General features: G+C 34.4%; 1 protein-coding gene across 3 annotated transcripts in view; it reads right to left on the reverse strand.

The window, feature by feature from the left end:
• Positions 1 to 2732: 2732 nt before the first annotated feature.
• The window catches only part of ZNF148 (zinc finger protein 148), a 126548-nt gene continuing 108758 nt past the window's right edge, over positions 2733 to 20522 (reverse strand). For all 3 annotated transcript variants that reach the window (XM_043594396.1, XM_043594398.1, XM_043594397.1), the window contains 2 exons: positions 9690 to 9808; positions 2733 to 9372 (listed from right to left, as the gene is read on the reverse strand). In XM_043594396.1, the coding sequence (XP_043450331.1) occupies positions 7774 to 9372; positions 9690 to 9808 (1718 nt within the window). In that variant the 3' untranslated portion in view covers positions 2733 to 7773. The remainder of the gene's footprint in view (positions 9373 to 9689; positions 9809 to 20522) is intronic.

A 20522-nucleotide genomic window follows, 5' to 3' on the forward strand; every position in this document is an offset into this window, starting at 1 on the left:
AATTTTATCCGTGAGTTTGGTATTTTAATTAGGCAATATTTTTAACGTTATTTCCACTTTATTTGGCCTGTATATATTTTCTATCTTCTGCAACCAATTTATTAAAATTATGTTCTCTAGAAAACTGTCCTAAAGAAATCTACTACTTACCCATTTGATGAGGCCTGAGGTATTTAGCTACACAGCACAGCATCCAATACATCTTATGCTTTAATAATCTAATGTACGGTACCACACCCTGCAACAACCACCACCTCAAAAACCTCTCAGATGCCCAAATAAAGATGTTAATAGACTTAACCATTTATGTGCATCTAGCACAATGCTTGTTCCTTAGCAGGCGATGGATCCTGAATACTAGGCCCCAGCAAGTAAGAATTCAAATCATTAGAAACATAAGTACCATCACAGGTAATAATACATTTCTTTGGCTCCCTTGGCCACCTTAACACAAGCATGAATTTCAGAATCTTACTATGAACGGGAGCAGCTAGGGAAAATTAAGTTATGATTTTAAGAGTTCAACTGAATGCGTAAATATGCAAAAACTCAAAATGTTCTCCATTTTTCCATTCAGGTCCATTTCTAAACTTGGGTTTTTCAAGTAGTTTGAAAATCACTTTGAAAATGGTCATTCTCATTTATAGGATCACATTTCACATCCTAGCTTTTACACATATGCACATCTGCATGGGTGTGTGCATGATGTTTTACTATAAATGTCCTTTTAAAGACATTTGAAAATGACAAGAAGAACTAAAATTTTACCTTTAGTGCACTTAAATTCTTCTGCTCCATTGACTCTTTATAAGCCATCAAATGGATATAGTTTATCCTAATACCTTTTCAGGCTGGGGGTGGGAGGGAAAGAGAGGACAGCCAGCAGTCTGCAAAAAAGTAAACTTCTATCCAAACATAATCATAGAAATCTTCATACTCCTTTTGTGCATGACAAATTGTCAAGTAAGACTCTATGATAACATTAATTCAAGTGACTTCAATTTCATTTTTTCTTGTAATCTTCAGAAGGTAGAAGTGTCATGTAGAGTATGTATCTCCCCACCCCTCTACCTACCATTTCTAACCATTCAAGAAAAACTGAGATCTAGGAAATGGATTAATAGACTATCAGTGGTATTATGATGTATGGTTACTTAAAGCACCATGCTAATAAAGCCAGGGTCCTAGGATTAATCTCTGCAAAGGCCATTAGTTTATACTGTTCCAAGGACCTGGACTGCACTCCTAACTGCAGACAGCTTTCTTACAATGTGTCACAAGACAGGGGATCGGCAAGGTGGTAAATGGATAAAAACAAAACTATCTTCACTAATAGGGGGTAAAAACCCACATATGATGGGTTTACAGACTCTTACCCATAAAGAAAAAACAACAACACATAATTTTTAAACCTATGTTAAACATATTTCAAGTCTACAATATTGGACAGTAACATTTGACTCCTAAATTTTAGAACTGCCTATACATTCTACACAAAAGTAAAGTTCCTGCTGATGGTTACTCAATTTGTACAAAAACTGTGAATTCCATACAGACATCCTTCTCTTTTTAATATTAATCTATGCACCAGTTTTTAAATATTTACCATTAGTTATTTGGTTCAGAATATTGTGAAAAAGTCAGCTAGGAAATTATTCATAAAACTGTATTCTGTATTTTTTTTTATTTTTCAAACAGCAAGTGTCCACATTTAAAATGCAGAATTTGCAAATATAAATTAGTCTAATAATTCAATTAAAAATAAAACAAAACAGCTTCCTTTAGTATCACAATACATAAAATGGTATTATAAACTCCAAGTGGCAAGGTTAACTACATGACAACAATGCCAGAAGCTGTGAAACTCATTAAACCACTTAATGAATAGGTCAGTTTAAAGAACATTTCTATGTTTCATGACTATGCATGAAACAAGCTTTCATTGTATTATAAAGGCCCAGCAATTCATTCATAGCATAATACGGGGTCAAGCAAGATTTTATTTTTACAATGACAATTAAAAATTGCATTTAAACAAACAGAAGTCCTCCCAATTGTTTGAAAACAATTCTCTTTGGAGGGTAAAATATATTTTAAAACACACTGACTTACCAAATTTCAATTGTCAGGCTGCTGACTACTGAGCAAAACTTTGTATTTAAAAATATCACAAATATCTTTAACAGTGAAAATTTCAATGTGGTAAGTTTCATTGCAAAGTAATTTTCACCTGAGTAGATTTTGAAATTTAGTGCTCATATATTTGGGGGGAGGTGGGGAAGGAAAGACCCACTTGTCCAAGATACTAAGTTTATAGTGGATTCCTTCACATAGATAGCCCAGAGGGTTGAAGAAACATCTGCTGTGACCTTCCCAGGACACATGATGCCCCTCTCTCCTAGAAATTTGTTCTGATATTACGAATTCTCAGTATCCATAATATTTCCACTTAGTTACCCATTCAAGCATAGCAACCCAATTCAGTTTTATACAACAGTGTCTATAATATGTACAGGTTTAATTAGGAATAGGAAATAGAAAATAAAAATTTACAGTGATTGAGAAAGGGTCAGAAAACGGGATAGGAAAAGTAATACTGTATAATCAGAATATCCTATTATCCTACCAGTTTTAATGACAGGGTTTTTCCTTTATTAGTTGAAATACAAAGAAGGCATAGGGGATCCCAGGAAAATAACACTATATATCAGAAAATTCAACGTGCTCCACCATCAGGATTTCCATCACACATTTAATTTCTTCTGTACAATTTTTATAAATGTGTTTTTCTTTTCAAAATCGTCAGATTTCCAGATTAAATTCAGCACTACACAGTATGCCCTTGAAGTAAAATGAGGTTACCTGCTTTATTTGGATACCAAGTTCCCTTCCAGACAGCATTAAAATAAAGACAAGACTACACAGATAAAATCCAGTATAATTCAAATCCAACAATGAAAAATTCCCCCCATATTGTTGCAAAATTCATTCTACTGAAATGCTTTGCTACAATAATAAAAAGCATACATTACATATAAAAGATACCAGTGTACTAAAAAGTGACAGAAGTGGACTAGCAAATCCTTCAAAGCACATTATATAAATGACTAGCATTTAAAAACATTTCTCCTATAAAATGTAAGTCATATACATTTATAAATTGGCGGTTTTATTTCTAAAGCAGTGATGTGTGTGTTCAAATAGTTAGCTGTTCTGTACAGTATAATATCTACTCAATTCAAACTACAATAGGTTTGTCTTTCTTTGTATTGAAGTTGAATAAATTCATCTGTTCAGCTGAGAAATCAAGCTTGAAAAATACATATCTAAAAATCAAAGTAGAAAGTTTAGAATTACTGAAATGTAGCTATGAAATATGAAGAGAACTATGTCACAATGGAGCTGAAGTCACCTCAAAACTTATGGGCTTGAATCTAAAACAGAAACAAATATTAAATCCAAAGCAAACCACAAAGTTAGGTAGCAGTACAGAAGCAGGAAAAAAAACAAAAAACAAACAAACAAAAAACCACACCCCCTTCCTTCAGTGTGATGGGCACTAAGTTTTGCGGTCTTCCTCCATCTTGCAGAAGAGTGGTAAGGCCATTCAATGCTTAGTGAAAGTGAGTACAGATGAAGTCAGATTTAGCCTGTCTCCCCTGCAACTTCAATTATGCTGTGTAAACAGTGTTATGTTCCAGTAGGAGGAACAATGGAATTTACTTATAAAAACTGATTAAAGATAATCATTATTAAATGAAATAAGGAGAATAACTCTGAAATGTTTTTAGAACTTTCCTGATGCTACTTGTACAGTTAGCACTGCTATGTATTATTGCTTACGTACAGTACAACATCATATGCCTTCTAACATAAAGCAGTACTGTGATTTGTTTGTACATATTTACAGATTCTTAAAAACAAGCTGTAAAAACATTACATACTTTCAGACAATACAAATTAGCACATTGGTACTCACTTCAAAACAAATGGAATGCATAACATTAATAAACATCATAAAGGAAGACTCACATAAAAGTCCTTGATTGTCAAGACACGTTTATATATAAACTCTAACTGTGCAGAATTAAAGATTCAATCATAGGTACATCCTTATTTGATGAACCGTATTTACAGCATGGTATTGCATAAAAAAATAAAATAATGTTTACAGGGTTTTACTTTTTTATCCATTGGATTAAAGAAAGCAACAAACACAACAAGAAATGTTTGTCTGCTTTAGTTTGTTTCCTACCAACGTTTAAGTGAAAAAAGGAAACATGGTTTTATTTGCAGAATATAGCAAAACAACTGGAAAATTATTTCCCTGAAATAAAGCAATTTGAAACGGAAAAAGTTTAAATTAAATTGCAGTGTCAAAAAGTTTCTCATTGATTATAATAGTGCTTCTTCAAGTAATTATACTGTGAAAAAACAAGTTCTAGTTTAAGATGTTGTATGTCTAAGAAATGCGATACTACAGTAATGCCTACTTTTAAAGTTTCCCGGCTTTTTTTTTTAAACAGCCCTTTAAAAACCCAAATTGATAAAATGAAAGAAGTGGCAAAAGATCTAACCTAGCTGGCACTTTGCAAGTTTCTCTCCCCTGTGGTAATGAAAGCCTACCCTGAGCACAAGACCTCTTTTGCCTGTCAGAAAGGGAAAATTACCCGACCACTGACAGTCCTCAGCCAGAGCTAAAAGGATGGATTTGTATGGTATCAAACAGAAAATCTGCAAGTACATCCAAAGATTTAAGAGCCACTCAAATATTCTGAACCAAATGAATATGTGTACAATAAGAAGTCAAAAAAAAAAAAAAAAAAAGCTTTACAAGATGCTCAACAGAGATTACCTCATCTAACCTGATCTGCTTCCAATCTTCAAACAGGAGAGTAGGTCCTAAGTGCAAAAGCATACCTCACTCACATTGACCAAAAGTTTAATGGTATAAGAGCATGTTTTAATGGAACACTTTGCTAACTGAAATGAAAAACACAAATTGCAGAAGGATTATCTCATATCCTCAATATTCTGATCTACAGCAGCACATAAAGGCTACTTACTTTTTACTATTAATGCCCAGATACAAATTAAGTAACTTTCTAAAGCAAAGTGGGGAAACCCAAACTGTTGAGATGTTTATCCTATGATGATAATACATGGTAATTCTGGTAGGCATTTAGAATTTCACAGTAAGAGAGCCACAACTACTATACTTAAATGGTACGTCAATAACTTATGTCAAAGTATCAAATGCTTACAATGTGGTAGAAAAGTCTGCCATTATGTATATTTAAAGAAATGTGCCGAAGACAGGAATGCAACACCTGAAATTTTGCTTATGTAACTACCATTTTCAAAGGCCTGCCTTCCTTGGCTTACCCTAACTGCTCAGCAGTAGAGTCACACTCTAAAAAAACTGCTGGTGATATTAAAGCAAACAAAAACTGTACACTATGCCAGGACTGAACAAGTTGTTGAAGAACAAAATTTTTGACCAGGCTCAAAAAAAGAAAAAGAAAAAAGGAAAAAGGGAAAAGGAAAGAGAAAGAGAGAGAGAGAGAGAGAGAGAGAAAGAGAGAGAAAAAGAAAAAAAGAAAAAAGAAAAAGAAATCAACACAGGAAATAAATGCCTATTATCAAATAACAGTATGAGAAAAATATAAACACCTATATAGCGTGAGCACAGTTCCATTTTTCACATCTCACCTGAATAGAGCCTTCTTGCAATTGCATGATGTATAACACAACACACACTATTCTTCAAAGTCAGTAATGGCAGAACTTAAACATCTACCTCAGAGAAGTCTAAAATTCTTGAAAAGTTTGGCAGCAAAGAAAGCTGTCAAATAGGAAAATTAATATTTCAAGCAAAGCTTAATAACCAACGTACAGAGGAAACCACATTAAACATAATTTATATTCATTATCATAAAACACCAAAATATTCAAAATAAAAGTAAAAGATGTTAAGGGTTGATATTTTCTTTGTTCCCTTTATGAGAACAGTCTTGGGATAACATTAAATAAAAGAAACAATAATTTAAATGTGTAACATTCTATACTGAAACAAAGACTGCAGATCTATAGGGCCAATATAAAAGTTAAAGTGGAAATTAGCAACAATAAAGTTTCACCTTCCAAGAATATTAATTTTAGAGTATCACTGGTGCTACATCAGTATGTGCATTGTGACAAAGATGGTGGAAATTAAAATAAGCAAAAAAGTTGGAACAAATTAAAGAGGATAATAAAATCAATAGAAGTAATGTTATTTTCCAAAAATTAAAACTGTCCAATGTGTAACTCAAAACCATCATTCTTTAGAAAAGTATACATATGTGTATATATAAAAGCACTATTTATGGTACCATGCTGTATTATTTTAAGACAAAGTATATATATATATATATATATATTAAAAAAAAAAAACATTCGTGGTATAAGGATAAAGTCTGTAGTTTATTTAGATTTTGAAATGCAACAAAAAGTTTCCGATCACTCATCTAGCTGAAAAAGAAATTGTAGTTACTAGAATTAGTAAACACTTTTGGTTTGTAAAATTGTAATGAGCAGTGTTCATTAAAAAGTAATTCAAGATAAAATAAGCAATTAAAATGCCCATTTCTTTAGTTTCTCTGGATACTGTTTAATTATCCAATCTATCAAGATTCTAGAAAGAGAAGGATTAAACCAGGTTTTACAGTTCCAAAGATATCCAATTTCCTTTTATTGCCAAAAATTAAAATTGTCAATTATGAGATGATTATGACACAACCATATCAAACCTAAAAATCTAATTTTTTTTTTACTTTGAGAAATCAAAAATACCAAATAGATTCTAAGTGCTCTATGTTAACTGAAGTGTATATGTAAAGTAAAATACAATTAAGCTTTAAAACGTGGAATATACATTTTGTGTAAGCATTATGTTCTTGGGAATGTAATCTACAGAATATCTTTTTACTAAAACTTCAAAACCTTGATACCTGCACATGAAAAATCATAAAAAATATCTAAGTACAACTGTACAAAGAAACTGACACCAATATGCATACTTCCATTGAGAAGTGAATGCTTCAACAGTTACGTATTTTGGTAAAAGTTTTGAAAGTATGCATATTTTAAAAGTAATTAGGCTTTTAAATAGTGGAGTCTTAGACTATCAGATTTTTATTACTTTCTTTTCTCAAAAAAAAAAACATGTCAATATAATGCAAAATGAAAATCAAGGGTATATGGCATATCATTCTTTTTAAACGGTGGTTTCTTGGTTTCTTTTTTTCCTCCTATAGGACACACTAATTTATTTAAGCCATAATCTCTTGACATTTAAACTCTGAAGTTCACTCTGTCTGTAAAGTATACTCAGATTCCCTGCTGAAGTGCAATGACTATGCTGAAAAACTTAGAAACAGTATGAGTAAATTTCACACAATTACTAATCTCCTAAGAATGTACAATGTTATCAATTAGGAAACAATTGTGCGAAAGTCTTTTTTTTTCCTTTTAAACTCGGTGTAGGTGGAATAGCAAGTTTCTGTTCTAAAACAAGTAATGCATTGCTTCTATAAAGGTGACAACATGTAAGGCAGTTCAAAGAATGCTGACTAACCAAACAAAATGCAGTTATTGGATTATCTTGCTATTCATATCAGCTTAACTTGTTATAACGCATTGCTCTTAAATCTGTACAGCACTCCATTTACACAGAGTAACCCCACTCTTGATTAATCTGTTCTAAAGTGCCAGTATTATTTACACTTTTTTTTAGCCAAAGGTCTGGCCAGTTGTAGCATCAGGTGAAGATGTCATCCCAGCTCTATTATCATTTACATTCACCAAGGGAAATTCTGGAAATTCAGCACTTGTCCCTGGTCCCCGAAGGTTCACCTGTCCATTGGCAGTGCTAAACTGAGTAGCTATTCCAGCTCTTGATCCATGATATGGAGCGCGGAAGGGCTGTTCAAAGGAGCTCATTTGGTAAGCTTGGTGGACAGGCTGAGCCTCAGCTTTTTTCTGAGAAGTCACTTGATCCAAAAAGTCCTGTGTTGATGTGGCAGAAGCATGGTTTGTCTCATCACCTGAAAAGGGAAATGAGTGCTGTGAATCACCAACTATTAGTCCAAAGTGGGACTTATCTGGAGTTGTTCTTAGTGGAGAATTCATTCCTGATCGAAAGCTATTGATGGGCATGGCTGCATAGACTTGCTTGTCTATGGAAGAGAATGCTGGCTGATTTGGAAGGGTCTGGTTATCAGTCACAAAGTTAAGGCTCGGGCTATTCAAATAGGCATCATTTTGGCTAGTTCTGTCCAAAGCCTGCTGCAGAAACTTTGAGTATTCCTGCAACATGTTGGCTTTATCTGATGAGGATGCTTGGGAGCTTGATCCAACATTCTCTGCCTGGGTGACCTCAGGTACTTCTGAAGAATTTATTGATATGCTAGAAGTCACCTCAGTGTCTGCAACACTGAATGATATCTCATGCTGTCCATTAGCTTTATGAGAGTAATGATCCAAGAGAGTCTGCAGTACCTCATCTGGAATAACATTTTTGTCATGGTTACTCTTAATCTCCACATTCAGTGCCTGTGAATCTAATATGGATGCCGTAGTACTTTCATCAATGACACTTGCCACAGCTGCTTGTGTTACAGAAGGCTGAGAAGCTATGGTGCCCACATTCAGCGCATACTCCCTACTATTGTTACTTGCTGCTTGAAGGTATCGTTTCTTCTTCAAAAACTGCATGGCATCATCATAATTAGTACTACTGTGCACAGGTTTACTGGGCCCCTCCTGCAAATTATCGACCTGATCAATATCAGCATTGCCCTCTGAGTCCAGTAAAGCTTGTTTATCCACAAGTTCAAAAGCATACTTTGAAACTTTGCTCTCTTCGTATGTGGATAAGGGAGAAATTGTTTGATTCTGCTCCAATGGCTGCTTCAGACTTCTCTTACTATTAATTTTTTTGAGAACCAACTTAGGTGGATGTATTTCTCCTGATGCATCTTCTAAATGCGATCCCCCAACTGAAGAATGTGGCATTTCAACAGCATACTCTGCTACCATATACTCATCTTTTACTTTAGTACTTGAAGAATAAAGGGGCAGGTAATCATTTTTGTCTTTCTTCAGGTCAGATTTGTCCAAAGCACTTTCTTTGTCCATCCCAGATGATTTTTTCTCAGTCTTCTGCCTTTTCTTTTTTGGCAGTGAGTTATCTTTTGGTGATGTAGAAAAGCCAGAATCTTCCTCAGATGTCAGAAGGCCACCTTTGATGGCACATCTGTTTAGCTTTTTGTCATGATTTTCATGGCACATACGTTTATGTTTCAATACACGATCTGTTCTGGAAAAATACTGTCAAATTCAGATTTCAGCAGTGAGTTTTTGTTTTAGTTTGTGTTTTTCGTCAAGCAAGAAAAGAAAAGAAAAAAGTAATTAATATAAAAATAGAAGCAGAATAATATAAGCAAATCCAAATGAATTTGTTGAGCCGTTTGCCAATTATAAATCTAATCAACAGCAGTTGGGAGGTTCTTCAAATAGTTCTAGTAGTGACATTTTCTAATTTACTAGAATGATTTTATAATTTAATTTAGGATAGAAGAATTTCAATGTCCATCATACCTCAGCAAAATGGTTAAAAAAAACAAACATTTTAAACCACCCCTTACCTGTAAACAGTATTCACACTGGTAAGGTTTTTCTCCACTATGAGTTCTCTTATGCCTTTCCATGTGATATTTTTGTATGAATCTCATACCACATTCATCACAGCGAAATGGTTTTTCACCTAGTACATGATATAGAAAGTTTAAAACAAAACAAGTGTTATGACAAAAACTCTACCCCTATATTAAATATATCTTCCAATTTAATTTGTAAAAAATATTTTGCTTTGGGGTGCCTGGGTGGTTCAGTTGGTTAAGCATCCGGCTCTTGATTTCAGCTCAGGTCATAATCTGTTTGTGAGATGGAGCCCTGAGTCAGGCTCTGCGCTGACAGCATGGAGCCTGCTTGGGAACCTCTCCTCCCTCTCTCTGCCCCTCCCCAGCATGCATGCTTGTGCATACTCTTCCTCTCTCTCTCAAAATAAATAAACATTAAAAAACATTGTGCTTTATAAAAATAAAATATTGGCATGTGCCATTGGGAAGAAAAGACTGAAAGCAGGCATACTCAATTTCCCTGCCTTTCTATTATGTGTGTACATAACACACTCTCTGTGGAGACAAACAGTACCAGGAACTTACAGCAAGATGGACATGGTTTTAGTAAGAGTAGTTGAAGCTTTTAATCTTTTTTATTCAATCATACAAAATACTATTTTAGGAAATTTTTTGAAAAAAGAAAATGTTACCCATACATAGTCCAACACAATGCTTGGATACACCTTTTCAATTCTTCATTTCTTTTCAACAAATATTTGTGGTTAAATGAAATCTGAATCCTAGGAAATAGTCTTAAAAATCTAATTCATTAAAACATAAAAAGAACTTAAATTACAGACTAAATTTCAAAAGGTTTGTTTATAACTGATCACTTTTCTCAACTCAAACCAGAATTTCTCAGGCCCTTTTTTTGGCGGGGAATGAATCAAACCAAGTACTGGTCATTAGACACATAACCCCGGCTTCCACCCCCTCCATTTTATGTTTTAAAGTGTCATAAGGACTTTTTGGCTGTAAGGAACCATTACTATGGAGATCTAAAATAGTTTTTACTGATAAAACCACAGTAAACAGAAGGGTGTGATAATAAGTTACCTTGAATAGTATGTTTTCGGGAAGCAACTGTTTCTATCTTTCATACATTTGACAAAATCTTATGGAATACTTGCTCTCTAACCCATAACCCTGCTGCAGGTGATTAAAAGTGTAAGATTCATTACTTATCTTCATAGAGCTTGGGAAAACAAGACACACACATTAGACAGGCAACTAATAAAACTATGTCCAGCTCCAGTTTACTTTTACAACGTTTTATCTCACACCTTTCTTCTTAAAACTTTTCCTCCAGCCAAATCAAAATACCTACCATCTTGTGCTTTTCTACCTCTGCTACAATTCACACTGCTCCTTTAGTCACGAATGCCTACCCCTGTGTGTTCAGGCGCTACATTCCCTTCAAGTTCCAACCCAAATCTTCTGAGATCCTTTGCCCTATTCTTTCAAGGAAAAGTATCTTGATCTTCTTTAAATTTCCATAGAACTTCATCTGTGGCTCTCCTATGGCACTCATTAATTCATCTCAATAATTATTTTGTACATCTCTATTCTACAAGATCACATTTAAGGGCAGAATCTGAGCCTAAATTATCTTTATGTAGCTCAAAATATTTTGTGCACTTAAGTGTCAAATGAATGGCATAAATGATTATTATAGTGGATTACTAGTGGAAAAAATGTTACTGAGCTGGTATGATTTGGAAAAGCTTCTTGCCAGTGTTAGAATTTAAAGTGAATAGCACTTAAAAAGACTGTGTATGTAATTAAAGCCAAAGAAAGAAAATGTAGTGGGAAACAACAGAGAAACTAAGGGTTTAGTTACTATAAAACGTCTAGGAGAAATGGTGCCTAAGAATATAATTTAATTTGGTGACAAGTAAATTATTTGAAACTTTCAAGAGTGCAACTTCTGTAATTGCTACGGAGTTACCAAATTTTAGGGCCGAAGGGACCTTGTGGTAGCTTTCAAACTGTGCCATTGGGGGCTCCACAGAGACCCCCAAAGGCTGATGCTGTTGTGGCAAATGGCTCTAAGAGTGCCACCCAGATTTCAAGACAGAATAGTTCCACTTCTATATAATAGGGCTTTGAGTACGGACTTCAACGGTTCAGAGGCTACATTAAGATTAACACAAGTAATCAAGACCAATTCACTTATTCCACAAAACAAAGAAATAATCGAAGCTGGGAGAGAGGATAACTTATTAAGAAAGTTTGGAAGTGAAAGAAATGAGGAAAAGGAGATGAGAAGTAATAATTAGGAGGCAATCTATTTAAGATCAAGTAGTGTTAGAGACTGAAATTAATTTATTTGAAGGCAGAAGGGAAAGAGCCAGTGAAGGAGAGAAATGGAATACTGAACTAAGATTAAAATGAAATATTATCATTAATAATCAAAAGAACAAGATCTCAGAGGACTTAAGATGAAAAGGGAAGGAGAGTGCAGATTATATTTTAGAATAAAAGAAAAAAACAGTTGCATATTTTGACACAGAGAATGTAGATGATAGAGTTTATTGAGCTCACAAGTGAAAGTCACTTCTCAAAAGTGAGAAAGGATAAAAGAGAAAATTAGTGGACTGATAAGAATTCATTTAATGCTGCACAATATTCATGGACTGGCAGACTTAATACTGTTTAAGACGGTTAATACTCTCCAAGCAGATCTACAAATTCAAAGCAGAAATTGAGAACCTGATCCTAACATTCATTTGGAAATGCAAGGGATCCAGAATAGCCAAAACAATCTTGAAAAAGAAAAACTAAGTAGGGAGACTCACACTTCCTAATTTCAAAACCTACTACAAAGCTACAGTAATAAGATAGTGTGGTAATGGCATAAGGATAGACATAGATCAAGGAATAGAATTGAGAGTCCAGAAATAGATCTTTACATTTATGGTCAACTGAGTCTCAACATAGGTGCCAATACACTTCAACGGGGAAAAAATCGTTTTGTTTTTTTTTTCAACAATGATGGTGGACCAATTTGACACTCACATAAAGAATAGAGTTGGACCCCTACCTCGCATCATATACAAAACTTAACTCAAAATAGATCATAGGCCTAAATGTGAGAATGAAAACTATAAAACACTCAGAGGAAAACACAGAAATATCATGACCTTGAATTAGGTAATAATTTCTTAGATATGACACCAAAAGTCCAATCAACTAAACAAAAAATACAATGAACTTCATAAAAAATGTTTAATTCTTCAAAAAACACTATCAAGAAGGTAAAAAGAAAAAAAGGTGTAGCTCCTGTGGGAAACAGTCTAGCAACCCCTCAAAATGTTAAACACAGACAATTCTACTCCTATGTACATACCCAAAGAAATAGAAAACAACGACTCAGATGCTTGTACCCCAATGCTCACAGAAACAGTATTAAGAACAGCCAAAAGATGGAAACAACCCAAGTGTCCATCAGCAGATGAATGGATTAGCAACATGTGATATATACATACCATGATATATTATTCAGCCATAAGAAGAAATGAAATTCTGATACATGCTACAACATGGATGAACCTTAAAGAAATTATGCTAAATGAAAGAAGCCAGACACAAAAAAGACAAGTATTGAATGATTCCACATAGATGAGGTTATCTAGAATAGGCAAATTCACAGAGACAAAAGTAGAATAGAGATTACCAAGGCCTGGGACAGGGAGGAAAGGAGAGTTGTACTGCTTAATGGTTAGAGGTTTTCCTTTGGTCACATAATATTTTAAATGTACTTCATGCCACTAAATTGTATGCTTAAAAATGATTAAAATGCTCAACTTCATGTGTTGTTTTTTTTCTTAAGTGAAAAGATAACTTCTGGAATGGGGTAAAATATTTGTAAATTATGTACCGGATAAGGGATATGCATCCAGTATATGAAATGAACACTTACAACTCAACAGTTAAAAAGACAATCTAAGAATAGGCAATAGATCTGAATAGACAGTTCTCCAAAGATATGCAAACAGTCAATAAGTACTTGAAAAGATGCTCATCATTGTTCATTAGGGTAATGCAAATCAAGACCACAATGAGATACTTCACACCCAATAGGAAAGTTAAAATAAAAAAGACAATCACAAATGTTAGCATGGATGTAGAGAATCTGCCCATATTTTCAAGACATATTTGTAGTTTCATCTTTTACATTAAATCTGATATATCTGGGGTTCATCCTGAGGTCCAGATGACTATCTAGTTTTCCCAACACCATTTACTGAAAAGTTCCACTTTTTTTGATCACTTCTTTAATCAAAATCATATACTAGTAAGTTCCATGGGTCTATTTCTAAACCTTCTATTCTGTTCCATTGGTCTGACTGTTCATAAGCCAGAAAGAAAATGTTTTATGACTTTATAATACATTTTATCATCTGGTAGGGCTAATCCCCCTCATTGTTGTTCTGGTTTATCCACTTTCCATATTACTTCAAAATTATCTTGTCTAGTAACTGCAGTAGGAAAGGGAGAGCTGCCTGAAATGTTTACATTAACTTATTAAAAAATTGGTATCCCTGGGCACCTGGGTGGCTCAGTTGGTTAGATGTATGACTTCAGCTCAGGTCATGATCTCGCAGTGAGTTTGAGCCCCGCGTCTGGCTCAGTGCTGACAGCTTGGAGCTTGGAGCTTGGAGCCTGGAGCCTGCTTCAGATTCTGTGTCTCCCTCGCTCTCTCTCAAAAATGAATAAACGTTAAAAAAAATTTTTTTTTAATTGGTATCTTTTATGATGTTGACCTTTCTTACCACTAAATAAATAAATAAATAAATAACCAACCAACCAACCCAGGGCGGGGAGATGGGTTGGGGGGGGGAACAGGGAAGGGGAAATATGTCCTTCCATTTCATCAAGTTTTGTTTTGTGTCAACAGTGTTTTAGTGATTTCTTCATATGGGATATCCCACATTTCTTATTGTTGATACTGTAAAAAAGGGTGTTTTCTTCTGTTATATCTTCTACTGTGGGTGTGTATATACAAAGTGTATGGTTTTCTATTTTACTGAATTTACTAGTTTGCAATAATTTTTCATTGACACTCATGGGTTTTTCAAGTATGCAATAATATTGGTTGCAAAAATTGGTTTTTGGCCTGTAATATATTTTGTGTGTATGTACTTTTGCTGGCTATTATTCTCAAATATTATATTAAAAAGTAATGGTAACAGGGTTATTAACAGGGGGATCAGGTGTCGGGGGGGAAGTAATGGTGATAATGTGCTCTGTATCTTACTCCCGACTTTGGTACTTTGTTATGTCTTTTGAAAGGAAATAAAAAATAAAATGACTGATACATAATTTCTCTAAGAATAAAATTAACACATAGAAAATCCTTTTACTGCTTTTCCCCTTGAAAGCCAGGGCCCCTCTACTAGAAAAGACAATTTATACAGCATTTGAGTAATTTCAAGATTAGGAGAAAAAGCTTACTTAAAAAATAAGAAGTTTATAAATACTATTTTCAATTCAGGAAAGCTGTAACATGGGGAGGAAAAAACAAGGTGTTCTGCTAATGGTAATCTCCAATACCCAAGAAGCCTCAGGTTTCTCTTCTAATGGTTATCCACCGAGACCACAAATTCTTCGCACTGTGGTGTTTCTCCCTGGTAACTTTAACACTGCACACATTGAGCTACTTACGGGTAAGAATTCTTACTCTAATATATGAGTAATTATTGGGCCAAATGATATACAAGTATTAAGGACATAAACTTTATGCATAAAGTAGCTCACTGTGGACTGATATATTAATCTGATTGTTAGCAGTTTCAACTATGCCTCTTCTTCCTCTTCAAACCATTCCAATCTGGCTTTTGCACTTATTTCATCAAATGGTTCTTGCACATCACCTTCAAGTTATCAAATTCAACCAAATCTTTTCAGTTAACTTAGTAGACCTCTCAATAGCATTCAACTCAAGTGATCCCTTTTTTTTTTTTTTAATTAGCTTTCTCTTTGGCTTCCTTCTATGGCAGCCATGCTCCTTAGGCATCTCCACCTGCTCCCAGCTCACCTTCTTCCCTCCACCTATGAAATGTTTTAGTTCTTTAAGGTTTCCTCCTAAGTTTTTTGCTTTTTCTTTCTTTTTATTTGGCAAGAAGGGAAACTCATCTACTTCCATCGCTTTAATTACACTTAAATCTGAGTTGCAAACCCATACATCCAAACTGCATACTCAACAAACATATCCACTTCCAGAACACCTGGGGATCTCAAATACATCATATCCCACACTAACCTTGTGATCTTCAACCCACAGCTTAGTCCTTCTCTTGATTCCTTATTCATATGGATGGCACTCCCATTCATCTAGTTTTGCACCCCAAAGGCCCACACAACTTTTATCCCCTCTCTCCATATGCAACTGATTAACAGGTTCCACCTATTAAATCCCTGCCAAATCCCCCCACTTCTTTTCATTTCCCACTGTCATCACCCAAGTTCAAGACACTATCATGCCCTGGACTGGACTATTTATATAATAACCTTTTTATAGCAGTCTCTCTGGGATCCGCTCTCATCTCCTTACAATTCCATACCACTCCCAGATTTTGTTAATGTAAGTACATCTGATCACCTTTAAATCCTATCCATGGCCTTCCATTGTTCTTAGAATTTAAAACAACAACAACAACAACAACAATTGGGTTCTCTATCAACTGGCCCCTGCATGTGTGATGTTTCTTCACAATTCCCTCCTTTACTTTCTGAGTTCTAATCAAAGTTGCCTTCTTCCAATTCCTATAAACTTACCATGTTTTTTCTCTCCTCTAGGATCATTTTCTCCTAAAATTCCTCCCCCAAACTAATTCTATGATAGTGAATATATTTAACAAAGTCTTCTTAAAATCTAGGTCAAAAATATTTATGGTAATACTAAACCTATGACAAAATTCACATGGCCTATCCAGTAATACATAGTTCACAACAGAAGGAACGGTCCATCTTCAGCAAATCATAAAAACAGGTAGGTATGACAAAATTTACAAGAATAACCAATATTACACTAACCAAAAAAGATCAGGCACTATTATGAGAAGCACTGTAAATACTTAATAATACAGGTTCTAGAGCCAGACCGGCTGGATTTTAATGCTGGGCTCAGTATTTCTTAACTGTGAGAAACTGAGCATGTTATTTAAACTCTTAAGGCTTGATATTCTTATATGTAAAGTAATAAATTAGATAACCTGTGTGAACTAATTTAAAAATGAAACCTGATGTACTTTAATAGTTCAATAAATGTTAGTTATTAAAAAAAAGAAATGAAGAGGTTAATAATAAATGATTATCATTATATTTACATATTGATCATAGTTCTAAACCCAATGGCTAGACTATAATATCCCAAATGCAAACACCCTTAACTTTGATAATAAGTTTTGGAAAAGGGAAACAAGGAGGATTACTGAAATAAATACATGGGCTAGTAATCACATATTCAGTTATTTGCTTAAAACTTTAGAAAATGTATCTTTTGCCTATAGTCCTTCCAGGAGGTTCGAAAGATCATTTATCAGTCTAAGAAGAATGCATAAAAGGTATACCTCAGAGATACTGAGGGATTCAGTTCCAGACTACCACAATAAGGCAAATATTGCAATGACAGGAGTCAAATGAATTTTTAAATTTCCCAGTGCAAATAAGAGTTATGTTTACACTCTACTATAATCTATTAAGTGTGCAACAGCATGTCTTAAAAAAGCACATTCTCTTAATTAAAAAATCTAAGCTTTCAGCAAGCTGTAATCTCTGGTCACTGATCACCGTAACAAATAATGAAAAATTTGAAATACTGCAAGAATTACCAAAATGTGACAGAAACACAAAGTGAACAAATGCTATCCAAAAAATGGCACTAATAGACATGCTTGACGCAGAGTTGCCACAAACCTTAAATTTGAAGGAAAAAAAAAAGCAGTATCTGTAAAGCACAATAGAATAAGGTATGCTTGCACTATGCAAAAAACTATCTTCTATAGGAAATAATCTGAGACTAAACTGCAACCAATGAAGTATAAATTAGGTCAGTAATAAAAACTGCGAAGATGCCACAGTAACATTAAGACATATCGGTTAAATCAATACTGACCACAAAAACCCCAAAAGGTTTTAAGTTAACTAAAGGAAAAAGTAATTTTTCCAGGTACCAAATTTTAAAGCCCACCTTTCCAGTACAATAGAATGGCTTTCTTTCCCTAGAATGGAGGTCAGGGAGAAACTTCCAACTTCTGCCATTTTAAACTTTAGAAACATTGATAATATTTGCCCATTTAAAAAAGTAACCGGTTGGGGTCACCACCTCCTCCCACAAAAGAAAATGAAGAAAGAGTTCTTTCGTTTCCTTTGGCTTTTTTTCTTTTGTGGGGCTATGAAATTACACATTTACATTGTAATTTTTTAAGTGGTCTAGTCTTCTTAAGATGAAACAGCAAATGGCGGGTGGGGAGCTGTTTTTGGCTTAGGTTTTAGACTTCGCTTTATGAGACAGTACAGTAAAAAATTTACAATACAGTAAAAATTTACAATACAGTAAAAAATTATCAGTCACCTCAAGTTAAGAGCAATATCCCAGGCAGACCTTATTCACAATTTTAAAGATTTGAGAGTTGGTCTAGGACTCACATGTGGAACACAAACAAACACTGTCCTAAGTCTAAAATTAAACTGAACATCATACAATTATGGCAATTTCCACATCTTATTTCTCTAATGGGCCAACACATGCATCCAATACACAACGTGTAACAATATCTAAGCATATTAACACTAAATGATTGATGTCCTAATGATAACACCTAGGCAGTACAAGATCAAAATTAAAATAATAACAAAAGGAAATTTAAGTTAGAATCTCAAATGTAAATTTTAACATTTGTAAACTTGACTTGTAAACATTTTAGTCTGATTTTGAACTTAATATAAAACCCCATTTTCCAGCTACCTCTTGAAAACAAGTGCTCTAGAAAACAATTAAGATTACACTAACCACATAAAGAGGTTACCAAATCAACAGACTCTATTCTATACTGAACTCTATTCTATGCAGTATTCTATACTGCATTCCATAAAAAGAAAGAAACCCATCATCAGCTTATCTTTCTTATTTATGACACTATCCTCATATAAGATTGGGCAAATGCACATCAGCTTTCCTTTATTTAAAAAAAAAATTGGGGCGCCTGGGTGGCTCAGTCGGTTAAGCGTCTGACTTCGGCTCAGGTCATGATCTCACGGTCTGTGAGTTCGAGCCCCGCGTCGGGCTCTGTGCTGACAGCTCAGAGCCTGGAGCCTGTTTCAGATTCTGTGTCTCCCTCTCTCTCTGCCCCTCCCCTGTTCATGCTCTGTCTCTCTCTGTCTCAAAAATAAATAAACGTTAAAAAAAAAATAAAAAAAAAATGAACTAGGGCATCAAAGGATGAAGAAGCATTCTCTCAAAACATAGTTTTTTTTTAATCACTAAAATATTTTTTCCTAATCTGAGCCCTAATCAGGGTCTTTTGATTTTTTGCCCACTGTCTCTATTATTGTCACAATAAAAATGATTTGCCTTTTTACATTAATTGCAGCCAACACTTTTATTTCATATATAGTGCATCTAAGAAGGATGGTATAGATAACCTAACATGGGCAAGTAGCAAAAGAGAACTTTTAGCGAAGAATTCAGACAATGGGACTCAGAATTAGTAACAATTTCAAGCAGCTATATTTTTCTGAATTCAGCTGTCAGTTAAACAAAGATAATAAACAAGCACAACAGTTCTAGGAACATAGCATGAAGTAGTCAAGTATTCTATTTTTTAAAGTGTCATCTTAAAAATGTGGGTGAAATATGCATTCCAACCTAGAACACCTGTCTGGTTTATGTTTTTAATCTTAACATTTTACTGAGCACCTACCATGTGCCAAGCACTTGCTGGGCACTCTTACAGTTGAATCAATTCTATTCTTATCAATTAAGTACATTATCCCCAGTTGCCAGGCTAGGAAACCTTTGCCCAAAGTCATGGTACTAATATAATCAGGCCCAGGAACAAAAACACTGGTGGCATTCTTTCATCTCCAGAAAAATCACATCAGCAGCAAATTCATCTATCTACCTCATGGTTTATCTCAGAGCAATCCCAAACTGTGGACCAATGCACACCAGGCTTTCATCAATTCATTAACAAGTACTAAGTGCCTGTCACTGTCTGGAAATGACAAGAAAAGAACAAGAGTGGAATAGATGGAACCTAGGTTTTCTTGTGTGTTTTTTTTTTCATACTATTTGACTGATAAGTTTTCACAAGTGAATACACCTTTGAAAACATCACCACATTCAAGACCATGAATTCAACTATATAATCCCTTCCTCTCATCCTTTCTTGTTCTATTCCCCTTCTCCAGGCAACTTATTATCTGCTGTCTGTCCCTATAGTTTATATTAATTATTATTATATTTTCAAACACACACAAAACAATATAAAGAGTACTTGTACCCATCACTCAGCTTTAATAATTATCAACAGTCAATTTTATTTTACCTAATGCTTCCCATTATTTCTTTCTTCCTTCCTTCATTTTAAGCAAGCAAACTTTTTATTGGAGTGTAAGAGTCATAGAGAAAGTAAACAAATCATAATCATAGTTCACTCAATTTTTACAAAGTCCACTGACTCATTTAACCAGCACCCACAATCAAGAAAAAGAACATCACTAGCATCTTCTAAGCACTTCATGAAGCCTCACTTGGTCACTAATCTCTCAAAGATAATCACTCCTGACACT

The sequence above is a fragment of the Prionailurus bengalensis genome, chromosome C2 (assembly GCF_016509475.1).
Source record: "Prionailurus bengalensis isolate Pbe53 chromosome C2, Fcat_Pben_1.1_paternal_pri, whole genome shotgun sequence".
NCBI lineage: Eukaryota > Metazoa > Chordata > Mammalia > Carnivora > Felidae > Prionailurus > Prionailurus bengalensis.